The sequence below is a fragment of the Mustela nigripes genome, chromosome 2, assembly GCF_022355385.1.
Source record: "Mustela nigripes isolate SB6536 chromosome 2, MUSNIG.SB6536, whole genome shotgun sequence".
NCBI classification, from domain to species: domain Eukaryota; kingdom Metazoa; phylum Chordata; class Mammalia; order Carnivora; family Mustelidae; genus Mustela; species Mustela nigripes.
The window spans coordinates 87,819,327-87,844,996 of NC_081558.1; the positions used below are offsets into that span (position 1 = coordinate 87,819,327).

General features: G+C 37.8%; 1 protein-coding gene across 3 annotated transcripts in view; it reads right to left on the reverse strand.

Moving 5' to 3' along the window:
* PIK3R4 (phosphoinositide-3-kinase regulatory subunit 4) overlaps nt 1–25,670 on the reverse strand; it is a 79,630-nt gene that overhangs the window by 687 nt on the left and 53,273 nt on the right. For all 3 annotated transcript variants that reach the window (XM_059390911.1, XM_059390912.1, XM_059390910.1), the window contains 7 exons: nt 23,851–24,016; nt 11,496–11,660; nt 6,899–7,110; nt 4,964–5,095; nt 1,691–1,791; nt 1,061–1,149; nt 657–765 (listed from right to left, as the gene is read on the reverse strand). In XM_059390911.1, the coding sequence (XP_059246894.1) occupies nt 657–765; nt 1,061–1,149; nt 1,691–1,791; nt 4,964–5,095; nt 6,899–7,110; nt 11,496–11,660; nt 23,851–24,016 (974 nt within the window). The remainder of the gene's footprint in view (nt 1–656; nt 766–1,060; nt 1,150–1,690; nt 1,792–4,963; nt 5,096–6,898; nt 7,111–11,495; nt 11,661–23,850; nt 24,017–25,670) is intronic.

A 25,670-nucleotide genomic window follows, 5' to 3' on the forward strand; every position in this document is an offset into this window, starting at 1 on the left:
TGAGGTAGTCATCCTTTCACAAATACACTGAGTAAAAGAGTCCAAAATGATACTGTTTTCCACAAGTAGGCCACTTACAAATATGTACAAATTATTGGCCTGTTTATAAATTTTCTGTATTACCTTCTGCCACCATCAGAAGAAAAAAGAGAAAGCCTATAATAAAGGGGTATAAATGACCAGGATATGGACGCAAATACTTATCTGTCATCAAGGAAGCTTTCATTCATTTACTGAGCACCTTCTAGGACCCAGGCGCTTGCAGATTCATTATCTCACATGAAGTTTTTGCCCAACTCAAGAACATAAGCTTTGGAGTTCCAATAGCCAGGTCTGAACCCCAGCTCTTCTGCCTAATACCTGGATGATCTTAGACAAGTTACTTCATGGTGCTTAACTTTATTTGTAGAATGAAAGTAATAAAGGTACTTTCTTGTAAAGATTGAGCAAGTGTATAAAGTGCTTACTTCGAACTGTGTACTTATGTGTGTGCCTTTAATATGTTTATTATACCTTCATAAAAGTGAATTTCAAAAAAAAAAAAAAACACAGAAAAAAAAAAGAAAGAAAAGAAACATCTCTCTTAAATACTGCCACTCTTGGCCAAAGTCATTTTTGTGCCTACAGAAGCTGAAAGAAAACAAGACTGCTTGTACCTGGACAACTTCAGTGCCTTCAATTATTTTCCTATAGTAGGACACAGACGAAGAACTAGTACTTCCTGCAACAACATAGGACCTCTCTGGGTAAGCCAGGTCCCAAAACCTAGAGAGACAAAACGAATGTTGATCATATCTAGAGATGAGGAGGAATTAATGATCATTAACTTATATTCATCAACACATAACTTGTTTTTTTTTCATTAGGAAAAGAGATTTTTCCTAGAATAGCATAAAATTAGGGATAAATGAAGTATTAATAGCTATTCCTGCAAGATGTGAAGGATAAACATTACCAACATTGATAACACCCTAACATTAACCAGAGTATCCATCCACATATTATCCTTATTATCTCTCTCAAGTGTTACATAGTAAGTATCCTTTATCAGATATTGTACCTTATTTTCATGTCTGAGCCAGCTGTTAGAAGGATGGGATTTCCATCTGCAGGACTACAATAGATACCGTGGACACTGTGAGGAGAGGGCTTTAAAAAGAAAGAAATAGGAAGCAAATTAAAGATACCAGTGTTGGCATTTCTAGAAACAAGTCAACTGACAGTAGCTTTCCAGGCTTCTGATTAACTGAAGAAATCAGAGACCATTTATGTCTATCTTCTATAGGTCTTTCTTTGGGATCTTAAATTGCATTTGCTTTGTATCATTCTGAATAAAGAGGCAAAATCTCTTCAGCCTCTTAACATTTTTTTATTTGGGAGGACTCCAACTAAAGGAGAACAAAACCTCTTTTCTACCTTTTGCCCCAGTGAAGTACTTGAGGTGGCAACCTGAAAAAAGTGTAGGTAAGAGGGTCACATTCCAATTACCCCAAATTTTTACTGGGGCTCCACAGAGATCTCACAAGCCTTATGGAGCTAGCAACCAAACCTCCCAGATGTTAGTAAGCTGAGGAATGGGAAAGCCACCTAAGACTAATTTAAAACAACCACAAAGCCCAACAGATACCAGGTTTGAGTGCTTGGGGTATGGGAAACTCGACTTGTCTTTAAAATAAAACTGGAGGCAAACCTGTAACTCAGAGAGTGGTGGTGCACTGCTAGCCCAGAGAGTGAATCTTCTGTCGCCAGTCTCCATGTCCCACATGGATACTTCATTGTTGCCCTGCACAGCTAAGGAAAACACGGGCCAGAACCATTACTCAGACCAGAGCACTATTCTCAGAGCTTCCACATCTTGGTAGATAATCCAAGTCAGCCTGTTATTCTTTCCATTTTTCTGATCCTGCAAAAAATCCTCACTCTACTTTTAAAGAATACTGTGACTCTGTCACCAGACTGTTTTAATAAACTGCCAGTAAATATTTACTGGTGTACAACACAGTGAAGAGAACTGTGGAGTAGAAAGGTAAAGCCTAAACAGATTCTTCCCTCAAGAAACCTACAGTCTAGAAGTAGAGAAAAAAATATTTAAATGATTAAGACAATGAGAGCAAAAAGAACTGAAGAATTCCACCTGAACTCAAGGAAGAGATCCAATCCGTTGGCAAGAACTGAGGTCACCTCATGGAGACATTTTCATTGGGACTAAAAGAACAAGTAGAGCTGGGCAGATACAGGTGGCATACAGGCAAATCATTTCAGGCACAAACAGTGTTTTGTGTTCTTTGGGAAAATGAGTGATTGGTGGGACTGAAGTACATCTGTGATAGGAGGGACGGGAGATGAAGGCAGGATCAAAAAAGGAAAGTGGAGACCTGAGAAAGACATTATCCCTCAGTTGTTTTTGAGTTTGGGGCGGTGGTGGTGGTGACAATACTTCATTTCTTCATTGATATCTACTGAACCAACAATGTGTACTATGAACTTATCCCTGTCCTAGATGCTAAGGAAGAGAAGACAAAAAAAAAAAAAAAAAAAAAAAAATTCCCTATTTTATGGAACTTACATTCTAATGGGAATAATAAACCAAAAAAATGCAAAGGCCCTGAATCAGGAGTGCGCTTAGTTCCAGGAGAAAGCCAGAAAGCCCCTGTGGCTGTGGTGACCTGAGCATGGGGGAGAGGCAGGAAAAGGCACAGGAGGCCTGGCCACATTCCATTTGCCACTCTAAGGCTAATCCATAGAGGCCACATCAACAGACCCTGTGTGTGCCCTCTGGCTTCTACGTGGGTTTGGCTGGTGGTAAACTTAAAGCCCCCTGAATATGTAGGTCCTAATCTCCAGAGACTATACATGTCAACTTGTGTTGTATAGTGACTTTGTAGATATGATTAAATTAAGGGCCTCAAGATGGGATTCTCCTGGGTTGTCCAAGTAAGCCCTAAATGCAATCACAGTGTCCTTAGAAGAGGGAGGCTGACTTGACAGCAGAAAACAAAAGGACAATGGAGCAAGATGCTACGGTGGTGGCTCTGAAGATGGATGAAGGGGCCCACGAGCCAAGGCATACAGCTGCAGAAGCATGAAAAGGCAAGGGAATGGATTCACCCCTAGACCCCACAGGGGTAATATGGCCCTGCTGCCACCCTGAACTTGGCTCAGAAAAACTCATTTCAAATTTCTGGTCTCCAGAACTGTTAATGAATAAATGTGTGTTGTTTTAAGCTACCAACTTTGTGGTAATTTATTATACCTAAGAATAAATGGTCATAGGAAACTAATATAGGCCTGTGGAAGCCATAGTAGGAGACCAAAGGGATAGACGAATGTCTCATCTCAGGGGGGCTGTGTCCCTCATGTCAAACTCACTGCTCCTCTCAAGGTGGCCCTCTCTACTCAACTTCTCTGCAAACTCCAGTAACCATCCCGTCCCCACCGTCTTCTGATACCAGCCCCATTTCATTTTGCTTTTATGATCCCTCTAACCATACTTCCCTGAATAGTTCCTTTGAAAATAAATCCTCAAATTATCCTACCTTGGGTATGCCATCCGTTTCCTATTGGAACCCTGACTGATAAACAAAAGGTCAGAGAGGTAGCAGGGGCATATCCCCAAAAGGCATCTGGGCCAAAGTAAGGAGTCTGGCTGTAACCTGGAATGGGAAGGTACTGAACAGCAGAAAGAACAGTCTTAAGAAGTAAGGATTAAAGCAGGGAGTTACAAGCATATTGTATTAATAGGGACAAGAGATTATGGTGGTTTGGAGAAGGGAGACAGTGAAGGAAATAGTAAAAATTGGTCAGATTCTAAATGTATTTAAGGACCATACAAGATTGGCTAAAGGACTAGAAGGAAGATGAGAGAGAAGAATCAAGGACAACACCAGGCTTCCTGAGCACCTCGAGTAAAAGAGCTGTCATTTACTTGGACAATATGGTGGGAAGAACAATACTGTCTCAGGGTAAGGAAACCAGGTATTTGGTTTAGACATGTCAAATTTAAGGTGTCTATTAGATATCTTAGGGGGGATTTTAAGTAGCTATAAAACTGTGAATAAATGTGGTATTTAAAGCATGGAACTACACAATGTCATACAGCAAAGCCGGTGTAGAATGAGAAGGAGTTAGGACCAAAGACTGAGCCCTGAGGCAGTGGAGCAGGTCAATTTTAAAAGAAGATGGGGAATCAGCTGCAAATCAATGAACACGAGAACCAAGAAAGTGATGTCCTTGAAGTCATGTAAGGAAAGTAGTTCAGAAAGAGGATACTGTAACTGACCAAAGGATGAGTCAAGTAAGAGGTGAGCAGATCAATGGCCATCAAATTTGGCAACACAAAGTCTTTGACAGAAGCAGCATATGAGAAGGGACCAAAGAGGCTAGATGCAAGACAACCAATGAGAAGACATAAGAACAGCAAGAGCTACTTTTTACCAAGCACTGCACGTATGCCAGGCTGTGTGCTCTAGTGTTTTATCTCAAATTCTTAAAACTCTGCTAAGAAAGTATTTTTAACCACATTTTACAGATAAGGAAAGTAAGTTTCAAAAACCTGCCGAGAATCCATACAAGAAAATCCAAATGCCCAGTGAGGGGAAGGATGGGAAGCAAAGCTTGCAAAAAACACAACAGAAACACATCAACAAGAAATGGCATCTGACAAGGATGAGTCAAGGTTTCTAACTCACATTTCTAAGATGGTGGTGGCAGCTTCAACAAAAATATGGGAGAAAGGAAACAAATGGAAGGTAATGGTACAATTAATGAGATCATTTTTAAGGATAATAAATATGAAATGACAGCGAGATAGCAGTGGTAGGAACTTCCATCATCAGAAACAGAACAAAATCAAGATTTGGTTCACACATGAAATAAAAACTCTAAGAATTTGAGTCTTGGCAGCAGCATATTATGCACTTCCAAAAACATCCCCCAACACCTGAAAGCCTGCCCTCCATTTTACCTGCAATCACCCAGGACTGGTACAGAGGATGCATGGAGAGGCGTCTGATTCGAGCCCTGGAAGGATGACAGTGACTGGAAATTGGCAACTGGAACCTCATGTCCCAACAAGCCATAGTACCACTGCTTGTACCTTAAAGGAAAAGTCAAAAAGATTACCATATAATGATTAAAGTACATCAAGCTGCATTTATACAAATAAACAACACCACTAGCTTTGTGTGAATGTATTTTATTCATTCTTTGTTCTCATGAAGCTATCTCCCTGGAGTCACAAAGCACTTCTAGTTGTTAAATAAAGATATAAAATGAACATCAAAATGCTACTACATAATTGTGAAATAAATGAGGTTGAAAAAGAATAATTCATTAATTACACTGGTATTAACTGCCAAAGGCACACATAAAAAACAAAAGGTCAAGAGAAGAAATAAACTGCATTTGATAAGCCAAAATGTTCAGAATGCCTTAAATCACCAAAACCCGTGTTCTAGTGGCATTCAGTGATCACTTAACCAACCCACAGTGGCAGGAGTTTTATAGCTATCATCAAACTTCAATCATTTCCATGTGCCCTTTTCTCCAAAACATTCTGGAAACCGGTATCGATATCCAATCACAGCAGAAACTGGAGTGAGTACCTGTACATCTGCCCACAACAAACTCCACAGAGAAACCCCCCATCTCCAAAGAACACTGCCAACCCCAACACTGAACAGCTGGTCCTGACAGAGGCACAGAGCATATTCTTGGACTGGTCTCCAATTCCAATGGAGATACTGGGAGTGTGAAAAGGCAAAAGGGCAACAGGGTCCCTCTGAAACCTTGCCTCACTGCAGGACAATGGCTCAAACAGCCAAGGTAGTTTGGCTGCCCCCAAAGCTAATGAGAGCCATCTGACAGCCATCACTGCCATTTACTAAGCTACTCACAGAGTTTCATATCTACACATAGGCCTGGCATCACATCTTTCTGAACCCGTACAGTTTATTCCCACAAAAGGCAAACACAATGTATTCCATATAAACTATATAAAAAGACATAAAGGAAAAGGCAGATACTCAATGTCATAAATATAAGTTAGGGGATCTGGAAACCAAAATTCAAGCACAACAGATTATAATTCTTCAGAAAGTATGGCAAATGGGAAAAAGTGAGATGTGATACATTCTCAAGGGGCAGGTTCAAAGCCTTATGGGGGCAAAATGTGAAACTAAAATAGGAAAGCAGCCAGCAAGATAACATGGTACACCTTCAGCCTTTGAGAAAGGGAGGTACGGAGGAATAATGGGGCAAGAAACTGCCATTTAGCTCTTCTCCAGTATGAGGCCCTGTGATAGATGCTTTTAATTCATTAAATCCTCAAAGCAGCCCTTGAAAGGATTAGCCCCATTTGAAGATGAGGGTCCTAAGACTCAGAGAAGCTATGCAGCTTGCCTGAGGTTACTGGAATTTGAAAACCAAGTCTGCACAAATTCAAATGCTCTCATCAAAAAAGCCTGCTGCTTCTCTGGCAGGATAACAGAATGCCACCAAATCTGATCACTATAATGATTACAAAAAGGCTCATTTAAGAATAAAGAGAAAAAGGAAACTTTTAGCCATTGGGATACTGAAACCTTTCAAATTTTTTTAATAAAAAAATTAAATTGCAAGTGATTATAATGTAATAATCAAAAATATAAGGAGATGAGGAGGTGCCTTGGTTTTGGCTCAGGTCATGATCTCAGGGTTGTGAGACTGAGCCCATGTCAGGCTCTGAGCTGAGTTTGGAACCTGCTTGGGATTCCCCTGTCTTTCCCTTCGCTTCCACCCCTCAACCCCAAAAAGGGGCGGGGGATTACCAATGATGAAAAAGGAAAAAACTTTCACAAGAAGGCAATTCCATATATTAGTGGCATTCACAACCTAATCAATGACTTTCAAATCAGCTCACCAATGCAAAGCCAGCACTGGTGGATGTCCACAGCGAAGGAAGTGATGAGGCCTGACTTCAGATCATGCTTTAGTGTCCATGCATTGCTTGAAGACCTGAGGTCCCAACCAACTAGAGAGCCATTCACAGTGGCATAGGCAAGAACAGACTGTGCCCCAGAGTTGAAGTGATGCATATCCACGACACAGCCATCATCCTTCTGGTCTAGAATTCTAAAGAAATACACAAAGCAAAAGATAAAGATTTTCTAGTCACTGAAAACATAGACCAGCTTCTATTTAAGATAAATTTATATTCTAACCATAGTCAAGAAAGAGCAACTGTGACGCATCAAGCCAATGATACCTGAGGCATTTTTTATAATAACTTCAGACTTACAGAAGAGTTGCACAAATAGTACACAGAATTCTTATAGATCCTTCACCCAGCTTCCCCTCATGTTAATAACCTACATAATCACAAAAAATTTATCAACACGAAGAAATTAATCTTAGTAACAATGCTTATAAAATACAGAACATAATCAGATTTTTATTAGCTTTCTACTCATGTCCGTTCACTGTTCCAGGATCCAAAACAAGATACCACATGGCACATTGAGTTGTCATGTATTTATCTGACCCTAGTCTTTGATTGCCTTTCATGATTGTGACATTTTTCAAGATTACTGGTTATTTTATAAAATATCTCTAATATCTCTCCATTTGGGTTTGCCTCATGTGTTCTCACCCAGTATATGCCTTATTGAAAGACCACGAAATAATTTCTCAGGGCATTTATGAGGAAGTACCTGATGCTAATTCAAACATATTAGTGATGATATTAACCTTAATCATTTGGCTAAGGTGGCATCTACCAAGATTCTCCGCTGTAAAATTATTTTTTCCTTTATAACTACTCAATCTTTAGGGCAAATACTTTTGAGACCACGTAAAAATCCTGTTTCTGCGAGAAGTTCTGTCTACAAATTTTAGAATCCTTTGATAGATCGTACCTGTGGTATTCTAATGGTGACTATTTCCCTTATTCCTTCTATCCTTACTGATTAGAAGTCTTCTGTAAAGAAGACTGGTCACTTCTTCCCCCATTAATTTATTTATTCATTTACTTATTTATATCACTATGGACTCGTGGATATTTATTTTATTCTCTGAGTTATAACCCAATACTAGGATTATTGTTTTGTTGCTCAAGTTGTTCCAATTTTGGCCACAGGAAGCTCCCTCAGGTTGGCTCTGATGCCCTTTCAATGTGGTTTTGTGAACCACTTCCTAACTTTCTGGCATCACAAGATAACTCAAGACTCATCTTTTATTTTCACTGCTCAGACCTGGAATCAACCAGTTCCTTTTATGGGAGAATGGTACTTAAAGATTTATTTATTTATTTGAGGGGGGGGGGGAGAAAGAGAATATTGAGCAGACTGCTGAGCATAGAGCCTGACATAGGGCTCAATCCCACAACCCTGAGGATTATGACCTGCGCCAAAATCAAGAGTCAGATGCCCAACTGGCTGAGCCACCCAGATGCCCAGGAGAATGGTGTTTAAAAGCCAAGGTCTGTGTGCTAAGTGTTCACTGCTATGGGGGTATCCCTGCTCTAGTCCATCTCAATGGCCAGAGCTAGAAAATATGTATATGACACCTCATAGCTACACACATTATCTGTACTTCTGTATCCTTTTATGTGTATGTGTGCATATGTAAGCAAGCACACACACACATATATACACACACATATGCATATACGTATATCATGAGTCCCTATTGATACGGAGTCCATATTCATATCTATCTAGCATGAGGGTTCATTTCAGCAATCCCCTTTTCATATTTGTAACTTCTTTCCTCAGCAGTGAGAAACCTGGCTCTCACTACCTACATACTTACCTATTGTTCAACCTTAGCATACAATTAAAGTAGTTTCAGAATTGATAAACCATATTCCTGTGACAAATAACCAACTAGAACAGTGACTTCAGTTCCTTCTGTTATTCACCTTGCAGTGTCCACTTAAACCACTGTTTTCCACAGGTATTAGGATGGCTCCTTTTATTGCCCACACTCTTCAATGTGCCTATATGCTTCATCTGTAGAGTAAGTAGACTGATTTGTCATAGACTGCATTCTACCTTTCATCCTATAACTGGGTTAATTTTTTTTTTACTTAGAGTAAAATTTACTCTCTGTGGTATACAGTCCTATGCATTATGACAGAAACACAGCCATGAATCTTCTACCACAGAACCACACAGAACAAGTGCATACCCCAAAATTATCTTGTGCAGCCCCTTTGTTGTCAACCTGTGACTACCAATGGTCTCAATTCCTCCCTATAATTTTATGCTTTCCAGAATGTCACACAGTTGGAAATACACAATAAGTAGCCTTTTGGGTCTAACTTCTTTCGTTAGCAAAAAGAATGTAGGATTCATTGCTTGTTGCATTAATCAACTGTTTATTCCTTTCATAACTGATAATAAAAATAATAAAATAACACTGGTTCCTTTTTTTTCTTTTTATGTACTATTCCACTTATGGATATGCCTATTTTTTTCAAGCTGAGGCATTCTTAAACCAAAAAGAATTCATTAACATATTGGCCAGCCTCCCTGATCAGTACATATCATGCTTTTGCAGCATACACTGCAAAAGTTTTATCTCTTAGATCAAGAGTCAGCAAATAACAGCCAGGCAGTAAATATTTTAGGCTTTGCAAGTCATATATTTCTGTTGCATATTCATTTTTTTACAATCTTTTAAAAATCCAAAAATCATTCTTAGCTTATGGGTCATACTATAGGCTATAGTTTGCTGACCTCTACATCTTAGATAAACAACTATATTAAAAAAAAAAGATTTTATTTATATATTTGACAGAGAGAAAGCAGGACAGCACAGGAAGCAGCAGAGGAAGAGGGAGAAGCAGAGGAAGAGGGAGAAGCAGGCCCTTCGCTGAGCAGGGAGCCTGATGTGGGGCTCAATCCCAGGACCCTAACCTGGGATCATGACTTGAGCTGAAGGCAACCACTTAACTGACCAAGCCACCCAGGTGGCTTATAGATATAAGCAACTATATTTACAAACATTATAATACTGACTGTATTTCCCCCAGAGGAATGATGAAAAGTCCAAATGCCATAAATTCTAATAATTAAGAGGCATGACAACAGCCAATATGACTCAATGAAGCGAACTTTAAAAAAAAAAAAGACTCATAGCAAGGTTTCTTTGGAGCAACCACTGCCAGTAGAGTGAAATCTACTAAACATTCTGGTACAATCTCCCCATCTGTGTAGTCAATGTTTGCTTAGGGTGAAGACAGTAACATTCATAATGGAAAGTGCCATCAGCTGCAAGGTACCTATGGGAGGAATGTGCATATCTGTTTGTGTATCTGGCCAGCACAGTCATCACACAACACAGTCTGCCATAGTTATACTATGATACAGTCCTCTGCTGAAACAATTTAAAAAAAAAAAAAAAAGCAGGTATTTTTTAGTTAAAAACAATATATAATATGTCCTAGACAAAAGCTACCTAAATCTGTTCAGTGAATGTCTTAAACATAATGCATATTTTTAATTGTAAAGGCAAAACAAAGTTATAAACAAATAAAATAATATAAACAATAAAACCCTAGATGATCCAACATACAACCTTTCCTTCCTTAGCTACCCCAACCACCATGTCTTAGAACCCACTTAACTATAAAAATTTGCTCATTCTGTTTTATTTCTATGGGATATCCCCCTCTGTCTGCATGCCCTTCTCGACCACCCTGCTTTGGCTAACCTACATCTGGTCTCCCCTCCTCCAGGCCTTCTTCCCTATGCCCTGCAAGCTGGCTCCCCATCCCTGTAACATGGGCACATTATCACACTGCACCTGAAATCATCTGTTAACTGATCTGCTTCTTCCATTAGACTGTAGTGTCTTAAAGAGCCTAACATATCTTGGAATTTGGATAACATATCTTTATATTTGGAATCCTAGGTGGGTAGCACATACTGGTCAGTTGAAAATTGTTCTACTTTATCTTTAAATGTCTTACCCTGTGTTAATCCGGGGGCAACCACAATTTGTAAGAAGTGAGGGAAATTCTTATATAAAACCAGCCAGTATTTTGTTTTACAATGATAAGCAAATCATTTGACTAAAAGCAGCACTCCATGTTCCCATCAACTTCAGATATTTTAATGCCAAGTGACAAAATGCTGATGTTTTGAGTTTTTGTTTTTGTTTTTTTAATGAACATTCACATTCTAAAAATCAGCCAGCCAGAGTTGTGCTTTTCGTAGTTGAGACAAAAGATGCATCTGATAATCAGGTTATTCAAACAAGATTCCAGACTGGGATGAGCCGCAAGTTGAAAGCCGCCCTTCTGACCTTACAGCAGAAAGAAGATATACAGAGCTTTCTGAAACTAACTGCATGTGACAGATTTCAGCTGAAAACACAGTTTTATTTATTTCGTGTGTTAAAAAAAGAATACAATCTAATAGGCCCTTAGTTGATCCAAACTACACTGGCAAGAGAGGATTAAATTATCCTAGTGCACTAAATGCCGTTTTAAAAACACAAAAGATAGAAGATACCTGCTTTGCAGAGGCTGAATCTTAGGAGACTTGGGCAGCTTAGATGCTTCAATCGCAAGAAGCTGGACGGCACCGTTGTCAGATGCAATGGCTAAGTAGTGGGAGCCCTGGCAGAACGTAAGCGTCTTGACACGTCCTCCAATTCGGCTGTATGTAAGAGTAGATCTGTACAAAAGAAAACAATGCATTTCTGCAAAGGCCACAGAGCATTATTATTGCTATTACTAAGTAAATATTCACATGGCTATTAACCAACAAAATTAGTGCTTTGAGGTCTGTTTCACCTCCTCAATCTCCTAACAAACCTTAGAATCCTGACCAAAAGCGCTGGCACAAAATCAACTTTTCTTCTATTTTCAAATGGCCATCCCCATACACATCTCTCCTATCAGAGAAAAGCTGTCATCCCCCTTTCCAACTGAAGCTCCCATTCATGTTGCCCTCATCCAGCTCCCCTTCCACTCTTACAATACCATAAGCCCTATTCTTGCACCATTCAGTAATTCTGTAATTCCCAAGATGCAGCCTGACACAGCAGGAAAAACACTGGCTTTGGAATGAAAGACCTGAGTTCCAGTACTGACTACTCATATGACCTTGGTCAAACCACTTACCTTGCTATGTATCAGTTTACTCATCTACAAAACAGGACTGCCCTAACTTCTCTACTTGGAACACAGTGAAGCTCAAATAATATGTAAATAATAAAACACTCAAAAATGCAAAATATTTATTATAATATTCACTCTCTCCCACACACATGCTGACCTCTTCAGTTATCTACTGCCCTTTCTCAAATTCAATGCCAAACTGCTTGACTATATGAACTACACAGGGTGCCTCCCATGATTACCAATTCCCCCTTTCAATGCCTTCAGTACCTCCTTCACAAGGTGCGTACTCATCCTTCTCTAGGGCCATACTTCTGAAAGATCACAAGTCCCTAATCACCAAATTTATTCATCTCCATCTTTTCTGTTTGTTTCATTTTATTATGCAAGCTAATATACTACAAAGAATTATTAAAACTATAGAAAAGAATATGGAAAAGTAAAAACATTTATTTTTATTTTTTTTAAGATTTTTATTTATTTATTTGACAGAGAGAAATCATAAGTAGATGGAGAGGCAGGCAGAGAGAGAGAGAGAGAGGGAAGCAGGCTCCCTGCTGAGCAGAGAGCCCGATGCGGGACTCGATCTCAGGACCCTGAGATCATGACCTGAGCCTAAGGCAGCGGCTTAACCCACTGAGCCACCCAGGCGCCCAATACATTTATAATTCTATCTCCAGAAACACTATTAACACTTTGTTGTATAACCTTCCAAAGGGTTTTCTATGCATATTGTAATATATTCATATCTGCTTCGTAAATAAATATGGAATGATATGTTGTATTTTTTATTTATCTTTACTCTCTAGTTCACTTTTTCTTAATCACAGCTTTGTTGGAACACAATACCAATAAGGTACCAGTATGGTAGATGAGTATAGAGATCCAGGGACAAGGCACTGGGAGACACAGGAGTGCCATTATTGTTCAGTCTCTTGCATTTGTTTGCTCTCTCTCCCTCTCTTTTAATATTTAGGTATAATTTACCTATCATGAAATTCACTCTCTTAAAAAGATTGATAGCACAGTCACTAAGTTTTATAACCATTACCATTATGTAATTCGAGAACCTTTACATCACCCTGAATAGAAACCCTGTACCCATCTGCAGTCATTCCCCAATCCTTCATTCCCCCAGGTCCTGGCAACTACAGATAGTCCTTGACTTACAACTTCTCAACTTTAAGATGGTATGAAAGCAACAGGCATTCAGTTGAAACCGTCCTTCGAACTTTAAATTTGATCTTTTCCTTGCTAGTGACATGCCATATGATCTACTCGTAATGCTGACCAGTGGCAGTAAGCCACAACTCACAGGCAGCCACGTGATCACAAGGGTAAAAAACTAACACACTTAAAACCATTATGATAATCTACAATGACTCAGTTTTTCTTTTGGTAGTCAACAAATTACATGAGCTACTCAATGCTTTATTATAAAACAGGCTTTTTTTTTTTTTAATCTATTTATTTATTTGACAGAGAGAGAGCAAGAGAGGGAATACAAGCATGGGAGAGGGAGAAGCAGCCTTCCTGCTGAGCAGGGAGCCCAATACGGGGCTTGATTCCATGACCTAAGCCAAAGGCAGATGCTTAACAATTGAGCCACCCAGGCGCCCCTAAAATAGGCTTTGTGTTAAATGATTCTACCCAACTGTAGGCTAATGTAGGCTAAGCATTTGAAGGTATGCTAAGCTAAGCTATGATGTTAGGTAGGTTAGGTAAATTGAATGCATTTTTGACTTAACAGTATTTTTTTTTTAAGATTTTATCTATTTGACAGCGGGAGAGATCACAAGTAGGCAGAGAGGCAGGAAGAGAGAAAGAGGGGGAAGCAGGCTCCCTCTTGAGCAGAGAGCCCAAAGCAGCGTTCGATCCCAGGAACCCGGGACCATGACCCAAGCCGAAGGCAGAGGCCTCAACCCACTGAGCCACCCAGACGCTCCTGAATTAACAGTATTTTTAACTTATGATGGTTTTATCATGATATAGAACCCTATCATAAATCAAGGAAGATCTGTACTAATATACTTTCTCTCTGTGGATCTGCCTATTCCAGATATTTCATATAAATGAAACCACACAATATGCTAGCTGACCTTTGAATTGGGTTTCTTTCACATAGCATGTTTTCAAGGTTTATCCATGCTGTAGCATGTGTATTTCAATCTTTTTTGTGGCTTAATACTCCACTCTATAGAGGATACACCACATTTTGTTTGTCCATTCAATAGCTTACAGACATTGTGGTTTCTACTTTTGGGCTATTATGAATGCTGCTGCTGTGAACACGGGTGTATAGCTTTTCATGTGAACAAATGTTTTCAACTGTCTTGGGTTTATACCTACAAATAGAATTGAGCGGCCATTATTAGGTAACTCTGTATTTAGCATTTGAGAAACAGCCAACTATTTTCCATCATTACTGCACCACTTTACATTCCTACTAGCAACATATAAAGGTGCCAGTTTCTCCATATCCTTTCCAGCACTTGTTACTGTCTTTTTAACTACAGCCATTCTAGTGGGTGTGAAGTGGTATCTCACTGTGGTTTTGATTTGCATTTCCCTAGTGACTAATCATGTGGAACAGCTTTCTGTATATTTATTGGTCCTATTTGGAGAAACATCTATTTGAATCCATCATCCATATTTTAGTCGTCCTTTTATTGTTGAGTTGAAAAAGTGTGTGTGTGTATATATATATATATATATAGAGAGAGAGAGAGAGAGAGAGAGAGAGTGTATATATTTATATTTACAAGTACTTCTCTCTTTCTGGGGGTTGTCCTTGCACTTTTTTGATAGTGCCCTCTGAAGCACAAATGTTTGTAACTTTGATGAAATCTCACTTGTCTCTAAACACTCCTTTAAGCTACAGTCCGTAAGTTTTGGCATGTTGTGTTTTCATTTTCATTCATCTCTAAGTATTTTCTAACTTTCCTTTGAACCATTGGTTATTTAGCCATGTGCTGTTTCATTTCCATATATTTGTCAATTTCTCAGACCTTTCTGTTATTGATATCTAGTTTCATTCTACTGTGGTTAGAGAACATATATATTAATATGTTACAAAGCTTTTGAATTTCCTGAGGCTTATTTTATGGGCTCATATATGGTTTAATCTGCAAAGTGTTCCATGTGCACTTGAAAAGAATTTATATTCTGCTACTGTTGGGTGGAGTGTTCTATTAAAATCTCTAGATCTGGTTAGTCTGTAGTGTGATCAAATCTATTCTCTTTGTTATCTTATGCCTACTTGATCTATCCAATTTTGTTAGTTTTTGCTTCATTTGAGGGATGTGTTATCTGGTGCAAATGTTTGCAACTGTTATGTTTTCCTGATACACTGACTCTTCTATCATTATAAAATGTCCTTATTTATCTATAATAGAAACTTTTGTCTTAAAGTTAATTTTGTCCAATATTAATATAGCTGCTCCAGTTCTCTTCTAGGTACTGTTTACATAGTGTATCCTTTTACTTTTAACCAACTTGTGTCTTTGAATCTAAAGTATATCCCTTGTACATGGGCCATAGCAATATTTTTCTAAGCTATGTCTCCTGAGGCAAGGGAAACAACAGCAAAAATAAACTGTGGGGAGGGATTACATCAAAATATAATCATCTGCAAAGCAAAGGAAACAATCAACAAAACTAAAAGACAATCTATTGAATGGGAGAAGATATTTGCGAAGGACATATCTGATAAATAGTTAGTATCCAAAATATATAAAGAACTTATACAACTCAACACCAAAAACACAAATTATCCAATGAAAAAATGGGTAGAAGACATGAATAAACATTTTACCAAAGAAATACAGATGGCCAATAGACACATGAAAAGATCAACATAAGGGGTGCCTGGGTGCCTCAGTGGGTTAAAGCCTCTGCCTTCGGCTCAGGTCATGATCCCAGGGTCCTGGGATAGAGCCCTGCATCGGGCTCTCTGCTCAGCGGGGAGCCTGCTTTCCTCTCTCTCTGCCTGCCTCTCTGCCTGCTTGTGATCTCTGTCAAATAAATAAATAAAATCTTTTAAAAAAAAAAAAGATTAACATAACTCATCATCAGGGAAATGCAAATCAAAACCACTATGAGATATCTCCTCATACCTGTCAGAATGCCTAAAATTAAAAACACAAGAAACAAGTGTTGGTGAAGATGTGGAGAAAAAGGAACCCTCATACACTATCAGCGGGAATACCAACTAGTGTAGCCACTGTGAAAAACAGTATGGAGGGTCCTCAAAAATTAAAAATTGAATTACTGTATCCTATGATCTAGAATTGCACTACTGGGCATTTACCCAAAGAATATGAAAACACTAATTCAAAAAGATATATACACCCCTATGTTTATTGCAACATTATTTACAACAGCCAAAATGTAGAAGTAGCCCAAGGTCCACTGATCCATAAATGGATAAAAGATGTGGTATATATACACAATGGAATACTACTCATTTCAAAGAATGAAATCTTGCCATTTGCAACAATATAGATGGATCTAAAGAGTAAAATGCTAAGTGAAAAAAACCACTCAAAGAAAGACAAATACCTTATGATATCCTTCATATGTACAGTTTGTTTCCAAAGAAAAAAAGGGGACACACCAAAAAACAGACTCTTAACTACAGAGAACTGATGATTACCAGAGGGAGGTGGGTTGGGGGGATGGGTTAAATAGGTGAAGGGGATTAAAAGTACATTTATCATGGTGGGCACTGAGTAATGTACAGAATTACTGAATCACTGTATTGTACACCTGAAACGGACATAATACCATATGTTAACTATACTGCAATTAAAATCTTTAAAACTGCATAAAGTGTTCTTGTAGACAGCACGTAGTCATATGTTTTTCTCATACTTTCTGCCAACTCGGTCTTTTGAATATATTTATATGATCATCAAAAAGGTAGGATTTATGTTTGACATTTTGCTATTTGTTTTCTCTGTCTTACAAAGGTTTTATTGTTATTGTTGTTGTATTACTCCATTACTGCCTTCTTTTATGTTAAAATGTATTTTTTAGTATACCATTTTAATTCCTTTGTTGTTTCTTATACTTCATGTTTTTGAAAGGTTTATTCCAGTGGCTTCCCTGGGAAATACATTTGCTATCTAAAGATGTCAGATTAATACGAATTTGATTAATACACAAAAACTTTGCTCCAAATTCTCTCTGTTCCTTCCTCCTTTTTCTGTACTATTGTCACACAAATTCTAGATTCATATATTACGAGCCCATAAACACGGTTCTATTGTCACACAAATTCTAGGTTCATATATTACGAGCCCATAAATCACAATAATTCTATAATTATTTATGTGGTTATCTTTTAAATAAGACAATATGTAAAAAGAGTTATAAAAATGATTTATATTTTTATATTTACTTATATATTTACCTTTATCAATGTTTTTTATTTAGTCATGTGAATTCAAGTTACTGTCTTGTGTCCTTTTCTTTCAACACAAAAGATACCTTTAAGTATTTCATTTAGGGAAAATTTCCTAGCAATAAATTGTTTTTTTTTAATATTTTATTTATTTATTTGACAGAGAGAGATCACAAGTAGGCAAAGAGGTAGGCAGAGAGAGAGAGGAGGAAGCAGGCTCCCTGATGAACAGAGAGCCCAACACGGGGCTTGATCCCAGGACCCTGAGATCATGACCTGAGGCGAAGGCAGAGGCTTAACCCACTGAGCCACCCAGGCACCAAATTCTGTTTTTAATGACTTTGGAATGTCTTAATTTCTTCTTTGTTTTTGAAGGACATGATGGATATAGCCTTATCAGTTGACAGTCTTTTTCTTTCAACACTTTGAATATGTCATCCCACTGACTTCCAGTCTACACCATTTCTGATGAAAGTCAAGCTGTTAATCTTATTGAGGACCCCTTGTATGCAATACGTCCCTTTTCTCTCACTGCTTTCAAGATTCTTTCAAAGGTTTGCTTATCTTGTGTCTAGTATGGCCACTCCTACTTGGAGTGCACTGAGCTGCTTAAATGTGCAGATTAATGTTTTCCAAATCTGGGGAGTTCTTAGCCACTGTTTCTTCAAATATTCTTTCTCCTCCTTTTTCTCTTTCTTGCCTTCTAGGACTTCTACTTGTGTGTGTTGGCACACTTGATAGTGTTCTGCATGCCTATGAAGCTCTGTTCATTTTTCTTTATTCTTTTTTAGTTTTTGCACCTTTGCTTGGATAATGTCAACTGATCTACCCTCAGCTGGTTTTGTCTCTTGCCAGCTGAAATCTGCACGGCCTCTCTTGTGTATTTTTCATTTAGTTCACTTACTTCATTTTTTCAGTTATTTCATTTTCAACTGCAGAGTCTCTATTGATCATTTCTATAACCTTATTGATATGTATATTTGGTGAGACATTTTCTTCACTCACTTTTAATTCTTTAGACCTGTTTAATTCTTTCATAATATTTTTAATACCTAACTTAAAGTCTTTGTCTAGTAAATCAAATAACTGAGATTACTGAGGAATAGTTTCCACTGTTTTTTTTTCCTGTGTATAGACCATAGTTTCCTGTTTCTTTTCCTGACCTGCAATTTTTTGTTCAAAACTAGATATTCTAATTCATATGTCAATTTTGGAAATAATATCCCAAGGTTTTTGCTGTTTATTTAGTGACTTTTCCAGGATTAATTATCTAAAGTCCATAATTTTTCTCATGCATAGCCACTAAAGTCTTTGTTCAGTTAACTTAGTGGTTGGTTAATGACTAGACAGACATTTCCTTTCCTTACCTGCCTTGAAATGATAAGTGTTCTAGACTTTGTTGAGGTTCGCCGTGTTTGTGGTACACCTTCAACAAAACAGTTTACAACTCTGCCTTATCCTTCATTTTCTCTTTGCACAGTCTCAAGGTCAGCCAGAGGCAAAAACTCGGGGTCTTCTCAGTTCTTTCTTGAGCATGCACAAAACCCTATACATGCATGTGGCCTTAAAGATATCCATGAGTATGTCTGAACTTTTCAAAGGCCCCTAAAGACTTATCATTCCCTAGTTCTTCCTCCTAAGTTTTTTTGTTAGCCTCTTGTTAGCTACAATCAATAATGCTGCTACATTGTTAAACAGCAAACAAGCTGCTGCAATGTTAAACAAGCAGCATTAATAATTTCAACAAATGCCCTGTGGGCAGCTTTTTCTCAAAGAACAGGTTGAGTCAGATCAAATAAAGATAGACACTGAGAACGGAACTTTCAGCAAACTGGCAAAAAGGTCAAATAGTGACAATTCTCTAGAAATGGGGCTTTTTAGCATGTATGACCCCTCTAGTTACTACTAAGCTGCTGGTTTTCAGGGCTACCACAGCTGTGGGACTGTGAGTTTCAAAGTTACTGCACAGCATGATAAAAGGTTGGGGGACTATTAGTTTTCAAAGCTACCACACTGTTAGCTAAACGGGGATAAAATTAGAGAACGCATGGCCCACTGTTATAAGTCAGCTGATTTTCTTGAATAACACTATTCAAACTAATGAAGGTCTTAGTTAATTTCTAGAGTTCTGAAAAAGTTGATTTTGACAGTAGCTACTAATGTTCTATCCTTACTTTGTCATTCCAAAAATAGACACCCTATGTGAGTTCTTAAACCTACTTTTCAAACCTACTTTCTCACACAATGTGAGAAAATCAGAAAATATTTTATATCAAAAAAACTTATTCCCACAACACCAATTTAAGTTACATCTGCAAGTATTTGTACCAACACTTACTTATCCAATTTTACCTCTACTGCTGAACCTCTAGTTTGTTTCTAATTTTTTTACTATTATAAAGAAAGCCAATCTGAACAGCCCTTAAAACTAAATCTCTGAGTTCATTCATAGTCATTTCCTTAGGATATGGACATCATAAGTGCTTGTAATATGTATTATCAAAAAGCCCTCCAAGGATGATGGCTGGATCGATTGCATTCCACCAAAGGGCACTGTATGAGAATGACCAATGACCTTACTAGGTTTTCATGCTAGTTGGCTTTTTCATTGCATTTGAGAGCTGCCTCTAAATTCCTTTCTTAAAACTCTTTCTTCCGTTGCAGATGCAACTTAAATTGCTTCTTCTTTCTCCTTTCCTGACCACCACTCTTCCTATCCCCAAAATTCAACTGGCAAAGATCAAGTCCTCAGGCATCCTCAGAACTTAATACAGGCCCTTATGCTAACTTTTCTTCAGAGTAGCCACTTCACTCAAAAACTTCAACATCCAACACCACCAGCAACTCTAAAATATGCAACACTTTAACTTTCTTGCACACCTCTCCTAGTGTGTCAACTCTTTACCGAGATAAAACTCCACTGAGATGTTCTATCATTACATAAAAGTACCAAATTCATCAACCTCTCCTAAAATTGAGAAGCTAAATGTGCCAAAAATAGAGTAACACAAGAAACACATAAAGAAAATATGATTTAGAATACTATAAAGTTTTTAAAAAATTTATGTAAGAGATTAGAAAAATAGCAATTTTTCACAAACTAGTCCCCAAGGGACAAATCAACAGTTTAACTCAAGAAAGAAGTGACTGGCAGGGCCAAGAGCTGGGTGGCCTAAATCACAATCATACTCCATGAAAAAGACAAGACTGGGAACTGGGTCGCCAACCAGCATAACACATAGGGGAAAAACCTCAATAGTCAGAATGTACTAGCAATATTTCCTAAGAAAATACTTTTTCTTAGGAAAAAGTATTTTTCTTAGTCTTTTCCTAAGAAAAAGGAGTTTTGCTGCTCTTTCCCAGCCACCAGCTGTTCCCCACTTGGATGTGGCAATAATAAGGGCGTGCTTTTCCCCTAATCCAGTTCATGAAGGCATATGATGAAGGTAACACATTCTGTCCCGTTCCTCTCCTCTCCACTGTGGAATCAAGCACCTCTGAGCCAAGGCCTACTGCACTCCACAAATAAGACAGCAGGTGTTACAGAAAAGCAAGAGAACAGCTGCATCCAGGGTAAATCCAATATCCTAATTATCATATAAACTTCCCAAAGACTATACAGTCAGCTGAATTGCCACATTTTCTGGGATACCACTGTCTGAAATGTGACCCTGGGATACCACTCCCTAAAATACGACACTGGAATACAGAAGGCATGGCTCAGTAATAAAAATCATTTGGGAATTAATAAATGAGGCTTTTGTAAAGTGAAACAATGATTCCAAGTTTGTTTGTTTGCTTTAAAGATTTTATTTATTTATTTGACAGAGAGAGATCACAAGCAAGCAGAGAGATAGGCAGAGAGAGAGGGGGAAGCAGGCTCCCCGCTGAGCAGAGATCCTGATACGAGGCTCAATCCCAGGACCCAGATATCATAACCTGAGCCAAAGGCAGAGGCTTAACCCACTGAGCCACCCAGGTACCCCCAAGTTGCTTCTTGAGAGGTTTACACATGTCAACTGAACTTCCCCTCTTAATAAAGGGACAATGAATTCAACTGATCATGATAGTAACAAAGAGCCATTTGAAAAAAATTATCAGAAGATTATTAGTATATTAAACAAAGTACAAAATAGTAAAAAGTAAGTAAAATAAAGAAAATACTCTTTTAAACATAGAGTATTAGTATTTTAGACAAAATACTAATGAAAATGCTAATGATGGTGAGGAAAAAAATCAAAAGAATGGTTGTAGGCAGGGAGAAGGCAGGAGTTTTCTGTGAAAGGACACTAGGGGACATTCTTCTGGTGTGATGACTACATTCTATATCTGGAGAGAGGTATAAGTTGCCAAGTGAATGTTATTTGTTGGGACTCACAGACTGGTTCACTTAAGATCTGTGCATTTCATAGAATATGAATTTCATGTCAAACAAAAAAAACTTATAAACATGTACTGATCTCTAGCTAATGATAAATAAGCTGAAGTGTTTAGGGGACATATACTAATGTCTGCAACTAATTTTGAAATACATTTTAAAAAGATGAACTGATAGGAGGATGGATAATATCATGACATGGCAAATAGAGTAAAATTATAGAATCCATGTGGCAATATGAATGTTCGCTGTGAAACTCTTTCAACTTTACTTACATGTTTGAAATTTCATAATGAAGTGTTGACAAAAAATTACTAAATGGAGCCAGGATTCTGTTACTGGTTTTGATTTATGTTCTGACCAATGTAATACACCAAAAAGGAATGAACATGAAAATAATCAAGCAAAAACATAGAGCTCTTTTAAAAAATAAACAGCACAAAACTGTATTACACTGTTACGAGTACATTTCTTATTTATCAAAGATATTTTGTTTGATGATTTTGTGGTTAACTGTAGTTAATGAGTAAAGCACCAGAGATTATCCACATTTTTTTTACACATGAAATTGAATTTTGATTGCTAGTAGCTTTTCAGATCCAGACCAAATTTAAGCAAATATTTAATATGGTAGGACTGATGGGAATGGGGAAATGGGGAACTGGCAAACAAACAGATCGCATATCAAGAAGGGGGGTGGGGTTATGGACATTGGGGAGGGTATGTGCTTTGGTGAGTGCTGTGAAGTGTGTAAACCTGGCGATTCACAGACCTGTACCCCTGGGGATAAAAATATATGTTTATATAAAAAATTAAAAATTAATAAATTAATAAAAAAAGAAGGGACATAACTATAAACATACAAATCCAAATCACACTTAACCAAAATCACATCATGCGTAAAGAGTCTTAGAGATTTCAAGTCATAACTAGTCCCCATCTTGACCATAACAGTGGGGCAATGGCATAGTAAGTGCTTTCCTTATACAGCTAGCTATTCCATCATTATTTTTCTTTTGCTCATGCTCCATTAACCCATTTAGTAAATCTTATTGGTTCTACCATCAAAATATATCCAGAATCTGATCTTGAATCACCTCCACCTCTGCTTGAATCACTGCAATAGCCTCTAACTGCTCAGTATCCTCAATACAAGAGCCATAGTAATTCTACTAAAATTTAACTTAGATCATGTGTCTCCTCTGCTTGAAATCCTCCAAAGGCTCCCATCTCACTCAGAGTAAAAGTCAAAGTCCTTTACAATAGCCAACAAGGCCCTATGTAATCTGGTTACTCTTATTCCTCCCTCTTGCTCACTCTGCTCCAGCCACACAGACTTTTCTGCTATTCCTCAAAATATGCCAAACATCTTTCTACCTCAGAGCCTTTGATATCCCTCCTTTCCTGTGCCTGGAATCCTCTTCCCCAATATATCTACATGACTTTCTCCTTCACTTGTTTCAGGTGATACCTTTTCTATGAGGCAGTCTCTAGTCAATTCATTTAACATTCTACCTATCCCTCTTTCCTGCTTTATTTTTCTCCAAAATTTTTTACCATTTAACATACTATATGTTTTATTAATTTATATTGCTTATTGTTTGTCACCTCTCATAAGAAGGAAAGCTCCAATGGGTGCTGGGTGGCTCAGTGGGTTAAACCTCTGCCTCTGGCTCAGGTCATGATCTCAGCGTCCTGGGATCAAGCCCCACACTGGGCTCTCTGCTCAGCATGGAGCCTGCTTCCCCCTTTCTCTCTGCATGCTGCTCTGCCTACTTGTGATCTCTGTCTGTCAAATAAATAAATAAAATCTTAAAAAAAAAAAACAAGGAAAGCTCCACAGAACAGGTATTTTTGTCCATGTATTACTGCTATATCCCTGGTTCCTAAACGGCACCTGTCAGAGTGAGCACTCAATAAACATTTGCTGACTGAATGGATTCTTCTCCCAAGCATTATTACCTGGTAGTGGTGGTCTTCCCTTCCATCTTTTGACTGTTCCAGATTTTCACTGTGCCATCATTTGAACATGTTGCAAAAAGTGAATGTTCATCAGAGACTCTAATTCGATTCACAGCAGATTTGTGTTCATGAAGATGTGCAACTAGTAGCCCTTTAGGACGCCACCCTAAGGAAAAGCAAAGGAGTCGGTCTTAAACTACAGTTTACAAATACAATATTCCTCTCACCTCCAGCTAAGTCACAATGACCAGCATGAGAACAATCATAAGAACTAAACAAAGGGTACTACTAGCTAAACAATACAGAGTGGTCTATTAGACCATGACAGTTAATGTTATTTAGTAAGACATCCAAGATAGCAATTAAGTGCTGACCAAGACTGCACTTGGGGGGGGGGGCTCCTCTAGGGTCTAGTGCACAGTAGTCACTTACCACCTGGAAAAACCCTGACTACTTGTTCAATAGCCAGAGACAATGGCTATCCTATACCTAAAGACACTGGATGATAGGGAGGCAAGCTTGTTCTCAAAGTCTCAAAGACCCAGATCCACCATAATATAATGTATAATCTTAGGGTACTTATTTAAACTGAGCTTCAATTTCCTCAAAGGTAAAATGAGGGAAATATTACTTAGCCCAAAGGATGGCTATGGATAAGCAAGATATATAAAGTGTCTAACATCATCTGAGGTCCATAGTAAACAACCAAATGTTGATTTCCTCTCTACCTGCAATCATTTATTGTATGGCATCAACATTTTAATTAAATAGTATTATGAATTATAGCCTCAGAATGCCCATGGATTTTCTAGTACTTTATGACATCTATACACTTGTCTTATTATGCATATTCTTTTGTGTATGATTAATTTCCTTTAATAAATTATAGATTTGCTAAAGCCAGAGACCATGTCTTATCCATTCTGAATCATTCACAGTACCCAGCACAGATCCTTACACATAACTATCCTCAATCCTTGATGAGTCAACTTTCATATTAAGTGAAACATTTAATATTTAATATTAAGTCAATTTTAAAATAAAACAGAAAGCTATGCTAAAGATGGTCCTATATTAGAATTAAGCAGAGTGCCTAATTAAGTGATAACAATGTCATTTTAGGATAAAATTATTTTTTATCAGAAAACAAAAATGAAACAGACTATTGCCAAACCTGGTAAACTCTAAAATAAAAAAAAGTTTCCCCCTGGATCTCTAGTTCACATGTGTAGGAAGAAAAGCTGAATGTGATTTTTAAGGAGGATATGCTAGATTTGAAGGTGATCAAAAACACTTAGCCATGAAGTCTAGATAATCCATCAGGCTAGATTGAACATTTCCCTCTAGAGAAAATCAATTTCACACAATCATTCAAGTGTGGAAAGAAAAAAAATCAAATGCTCAACAGTCATTGCACATTTCTTGAACCTCAAAACTTAATACCTTTTTTGTGATTACTGAATAGAAGAAAGTACAGCTCCACTTAAATATAAAATGCTTCTTATAAAGACAGATTCTATTCCAGGATATTATTTGACCTGAGATGCCACTTACCACTTAATAATACTTTTTAAATCTTTAAATCATTTACCTTCACCAGCTTTTTCCCCTGGAGCACACAATGGAAGCACACAGGAATTCATTGGATTTTAATTCTCTACACATAAGCACACTATGCATTGCTTCTCAGAGTTTTCAAGTTAAATTTTTATTATTACAATCTACATACAGAAACTCATTAAAAATGTTTTTGAAATCTGCATGTCTAATATCAAAACCTAACTCCACCACATTTATACTGGGCAAGTCTATTAACATAG